Source organism: Camelus ferus, chromosome 25 (genome assembly GCF_009834535.1).
Source record: "Camelus ferus isolate YT-003-E chromosome 25, BCGSAC_Cfer_1.0, whole genome shotgun sequence".
Lineage (NCBI taxonomy): Eukaryota > Metazoa > Chordata > Mammalia > Artiodactyla > Camelidae > Camelus > Camelus ferus.
In genome coordinates, this window is record NC_045720.1 from 79513 (window position 1) to 84581 (window position 5069).

Below are 5069 nucleotides of genomic sequence, written 5' to 3' on the forward strand. Positions count from 1 at the left end.
AGTTTTGAGCTCACAACAAAGTTGGGCAGGGTACAGAGAGGTCCCATATGCCCACGATCTGCTCTTGCTGCTCCCCCTGAAACAGGAAGGGGGCAGGGCACAGCCATTCAAGGAATGCTACAGCAATTAATATCAAAATGGTGAAAGATTCAACCCCCAGTAGGCCTTGAGGCTCAGGATGATGAGAGATTTAACTTCTAGCAGATCTTGAGCTTCATTATACGCCCACTGTAATATAAGCATGGTGAATAACATGCCCACAGGCACCATGGCAGGCCCAAGGCTGGGCGCAAAAGGTCAGAGTGGGAAATGGCCAACTTCCTGGGAATCCCAGCCCTTTCCCCAGGCTACTTAGACTGGCCCTTCCACTTATTAGCACATGAAGCCACTGAGCCCATAAAAACTGGCACCACAGTTCCTCGCCACAGCTGCCTCTCTCCATTCGGAGGTGGAGATGGACCACGCTCTGTCTATGGTGTGTGTACCTACTTTTAATCTGAGCACCTAGCCCCCACACCTCGTGGCCTTTCTCCTGCCTTTCAATACACCTCTCTGAATAAATCTACCTTTACTCAACTGTGGCTCGATCTTGAATTCCTTCCTGCACAAAGCCAAGGACCCATACTTGGTGGGGCATGTCCCAAGGGCTCAACCGAAGCCTGGGACACAGCCCTTCTCATGCCCCACATTCGTTTTTCCTGCATCACCCCCATTCCCACCCCCAAACCCCAGACACACACACAGGTTCTCAGAGCCTCCTACCCCCCAACTATCCTATTAGCATTCTGTGTGTTGGTCACGACTGCTGAATCTACATGGAGACATCATGATCACCAAAGTCCAGAGTTTACATCAGAGTTCACTCCTGGTGATGTACAACCTATGGGTTCTGGCAAACGCATCTCACCATGAATGTATCACACCACATAGTTTCAATGCCTTAAAAATCCTCTGTGCTCAACCAATTAAGGATGTTGAGTTATGCTGTGTGAACAGAAAATACTGCAAGCCATACCAGTAAAAGAATGCTGAAGATCTCAAGTCATCAGCCACTGCCACCACCCCCAGAGTGAAGATAAGCCTGCAGCTAGGCCTCATCAGCCTGAGGGGACTTAAAATATGAAAGGACAGCATACTGGCCCTAGATAGCTAGATGCTTGTTGAAGGAATAATTTCAGTAAGCCCAAATGTTTGCTCCCTCCCGTACACAGAACAGTGCTAAATTCTTTAACTTGAGATATCTGGCTTTCTTCAGTTAACAAGCAATCTTTTAATGTTCTTACTACCTGATCTTTGTTGTAAAATTTCTATATATCTTAGCTCCTCCCCCATCTCTCTGGCGCACTCCCTCAGAGCAATCTGAGAGGCTGTCACCCCTGCTCCAGTCCTCCCGCCAAGTAAAGCATAACTCTCAACTTTTAGGCTGTGCATTTATTTCATTCGACAGTTGCTAACGTACACAACTTTAATTTTGTTTAACAGTATCTCCCAAAATAAACTTTATTGCCTCCCCGAGAAAAAGGATTCTAAACAAAGATAAAATGCAGGGCATGGTCAGGAAAACATATGTGACTGGAAAATCCTTTGTTAAGACAGCAGAAATATCAAAGTGGTGCCTCAGAGGACATCACACAATGCAGTCAGACAAAAATCTCATTAAAAAGACCCACTCATATCAAATAAAGCGTTCTAAGTAGCTAGCTGAATATTCTTAAAGACTGTAGACTGTCAACTTTCAATTTGCAAACACAAGCAATTCTGAATTTTTTCACACAACAGAATTCTGAATTTTTCATACAACAGAAGACACAAGATACATCAAAATGTTGAAATATTAGACTCTGTTGCCCCAGGTTCATACCCCTGCCTCTCCCTTGAGTGGAACCCAATTACTCTTATCTAAGTTTCAGGAGGCAGCTGCATAGAGAAAAGCACAAAAACTGATTAGAACAGACTAGGGTCCAAGACTGCAGAATATAAGACTTCCAGCCCACCTTGAGCCTTAGTACACGTTCATTGTAATATATTAGCATGCTAAATGACACACCCAACAGAATCATGCCGGGTTGACAATTCCCATGACAACAACCCAAAACTCCCACACAAGGACTGAAAAGGAGTTGCATCATTGCCAGGTCCAACCACATCCCTGTTAAGACATGAATACTCCTCCCACTCTTTCCAATTTCCACCCACCATATCCTGGCCAGACCCCTTCACACCCTGACCCTGCCCCTTTACTTCGACCCTCCAGTAGAGTTGGTGTCTCCAAGTGAATTGGGTCGACACAAGACTCAGTGACCAGCCAGGGACAGACCAATCCCACATCTGTCTGACAAAGCATCCCTGGAAAAGCTCTGCACTCAAGACAAACCCCTCTACCACCTGCAGAGGGGGACTGTCCTGGATGGGGAAGAGGCTAAAAGAAGTTGAACCTGAACTCTTCATGAGGAGTGTCTAGGATATCCTTGGCTCCCCTTGCTAGATGGGGCCTGCAGACCTTTCGGCTCTTCCTTCTGGTGGCCTCACCTGCAGGCTGCACCTGGGCCGAGTGGGCTGCTATAGGCGAGGGGAGAGACAACGTCAGGACTAAACAGTAACAGAAACAGCGTCCATACAACTCTAACCCCTTTGTAAACACCAACTGATTTACTTCTCAAAATTATAAGGAAAGTACTAACATCACACCCCGCTGAGAATCACAGAGAGACTGACTCCTGTCTCTGCCTGCCTCCTGTCCCAGCCCGAGTTCTGTGAGAGATCCAAGCCTTCTACCTCCCTGCTCCCTGGGGCTTCACTGAGCCATCTCGTATCCCCGCCAACCCTACTGCTCTGGGCTTCCTCTATCCACTCCCTAGGCTCTTCCTCCCCACCCCCTTGAACTAGGCAGTCCTGTATCAACCGGTTCCCAGCTCCTCACCGGTCCTGAGAGCCCGCAGGGCCTCGCTCCACTCAGCTTCCATCTGAGCCCTGTAGTCTCCAAACAAGGAGCGCATCAGCTGCCTCTTCCGGGGCAGGGGGGTTCTTTGGCTGCTCAGGATTCGGATTGCCCCGAGAGCCTGCTCTTCTGCAGATAAAAATAAAGGACTGGTAACCTCCTCTATTCTCTCCTCCAGCTGCCCCACCGCAAAAGAAACAATTCCATCCCCTGGCAGCACCTGCAAGGAAGGCCTAGGACTGTCACTGTTCACCTCCCCCTAATTCTACAGAAGGGCCCCTCACTCTGCTTAGGGTTGGGTCTCTGCGTCTTCAGCCCCAACTCCAGCTGCTCCACGCACCAGGCCAGTTCCCGGGCCAGCTGCTCCGCCTGTGATGGATTGGGGATAAGGGTTGTGAGAGAGCACCAGGACCCCCGCGGCCTCCAGCCCCATCCTACAGGAACGCAAAATGCCCCATCTCACACTCCATCCCTTAGCCCTGCTAATTCGAAACCACACCCACCGGAGGACTCCTACCCAAAATGCAACCAGGGGCTCCACCCTTCCCCACTGAGACCCGCCCTTGCCTGGGCCTCAGCGCTTAGCGGGGCTTCCTCTGCAGCGGGCTTTTCTGAGGCCTTCCCGCCTACATTCGCCACAGAGGCCCCATTCCGGTTTTTCTTCTTCTTATGTTTCTTGGCCCTGGAGGCGGCGTCACTGCACGTAGGCTGCCCTAAGCGGAGACAGACTGGATGGAACCTTACAGTTGAAGGACTCGGGACCCGGGGTCTGCAGGGTGCGCGGGCAGTACCTGGCCCTGGAGCTGCCGATGTCTCCCGAGCAGAATGTCCTGGAGCCTGGAGAAAGGGGGACAGCACGAGGGTCAGGAGGGGTCGCCGATGGCCTAAGACCCCGCCACCGGCGCATCCTCGCCACACCGCTCACCGCCATGTGCCGCAGCAGCCGCGGAAGCCCGCGTAGGGCTTCCAGTCCCACGCTGAATTCCCTCCCCCGGAAACACGTCTGCGTCGCAGCGTTCCGCAGGGCGCGGGCGGGGCTGTGAATGTGGGCGGGGCCCTTTGCGGGCGGGGCCAGGGCTGCCTGGCCAGACCCAGGTCGCACACTCACTGCGCTGTAAAGCTCGGGATGAAAGGACAGCGCCCTAAACAAGGAATGTGCCCTTCAGGCTCACCTTCTCGTAGGGAGGGAAAAGCAGGTAAATACACAACAAACACTGTCACCCAGAGAGGCGTTGTGCATAACAGCGGCTCCAACGCGGCGGGGAGTGGTCAGCAAAGACCTCGGAGGCGCAGCACGTGCCAGGCCTGACGGGGCTGGTCCTGCAGCGGGAAGGCGGTCTGCGGCAGGGGCCGAGGTGCCAGGCGAGGTGGGAGAGTTGGGTCGGAGCCGGTCGTGCAGGGCCCCAGACCGCGGCCGGAGGCGGCTTCCGTTCTAAGCTCAGTGCGAAGCACTGGGAGCCGGTCTTGGTGACGTGGTCTTAGACTTAAATGCAGAAAAAAGTGGAAATAGGACACTTGGATTCTTTTTTTTATTTAGCTGAGCTATGTTCTTTCAGCTAGGCACCTGAATCCTTCCTCTCCATCACTTACCACAAATTAGCACTAACACAGAATATGTATTTAGTGACACTACTCATACAGAAAGAGGAAAAGTCAAGTGAAAGGGGGGTGGCTTTTCATGACAGGCAGTCAATCAAGATTTTTAAATATTTGAGTATCTACTTATTTGTTCCGCTTTGTTATATACTCAGACTCAATAACTGCAAGACAGTCACTGGCCACTCTCTATGTATTACAAGCTGGCTGAATTTTGTCCCGCAAAAATTCGTATTTTGAAGCCCTAACATCCAATGTGGTGAGGTACTTATGGCTGAACAAGATCATAAAGATGGAGCCCTAATCAGATAGGACTGGTGTACTTATCAGAAGATGGAGACACCAAACACCTCATGCTGCAAACACACAGAGAAAATGCCACCAGGGGCACAGCAGGAAGTTTCCACCTGAAAGCTAAGTACAAAAGCCTGACAAGAAACCAACCCTAGAGGGGACCTGATTGCGGACCTCCAGCCACCAGAACTGTGCAAAAATAACCATCTGCTGTTTAAGACATCCAGTCTGTGGTATTTGT

At 51.2% G+C, this 5069-nt stretch overlaps 1 protein-coding gene across 1 annotated transcript; it reads right to left on the reverse strand.

Annotated features, from left to right (window-relative positions):
- Positions 1-1413: 1413 nt before the first annotated feature.
- Positions 1414-4084, reverse strand: C25H8orf33 (chromosome 25 C8orf33 homolog). The gene is made up of 6 exons (XM_032467776.1): positions 3864-4084; positions 3730-3775; positions 3506-3651; positions 3223-3307; positions 2921-3067; positions 1414-2559 (listed from the first exon to the last, which is right to left on the reverse strand). Exons 1-6 carry the CDS (start codon positions 3867-3869, stop codon positions 2420-2422), a joined length of 570 nt encoding a protein of 189 aa, XP_032323667.1. The 5' UTR covers positions 3870-4084; the 3' UTR covers positions 1414-2419.
- Positions 4085-5069: the final 985 nt, after the last annotated feature.

Excerpts from the sequence above, each read along its gene's own strand:
- C25H8orf33 (XM_032467776.1), bottom strand. Across the intron at positions 3,652-3,729 it reads ATCGGCAGCTCCAGGGCCAG|GGCAGCCTACGTGCAGTGAC; the intron begins GTACTGCCCGCG and ends GTCTCCGCTTAG. Across the intron at positions 3,308-3,505 it reads CGCTAAGCGCTGAGGCCCAG|GCGGAGCAGCTGGCCCGGGA; the intron begins GCAAGGGCGGGT and ends AATCCATCACAG.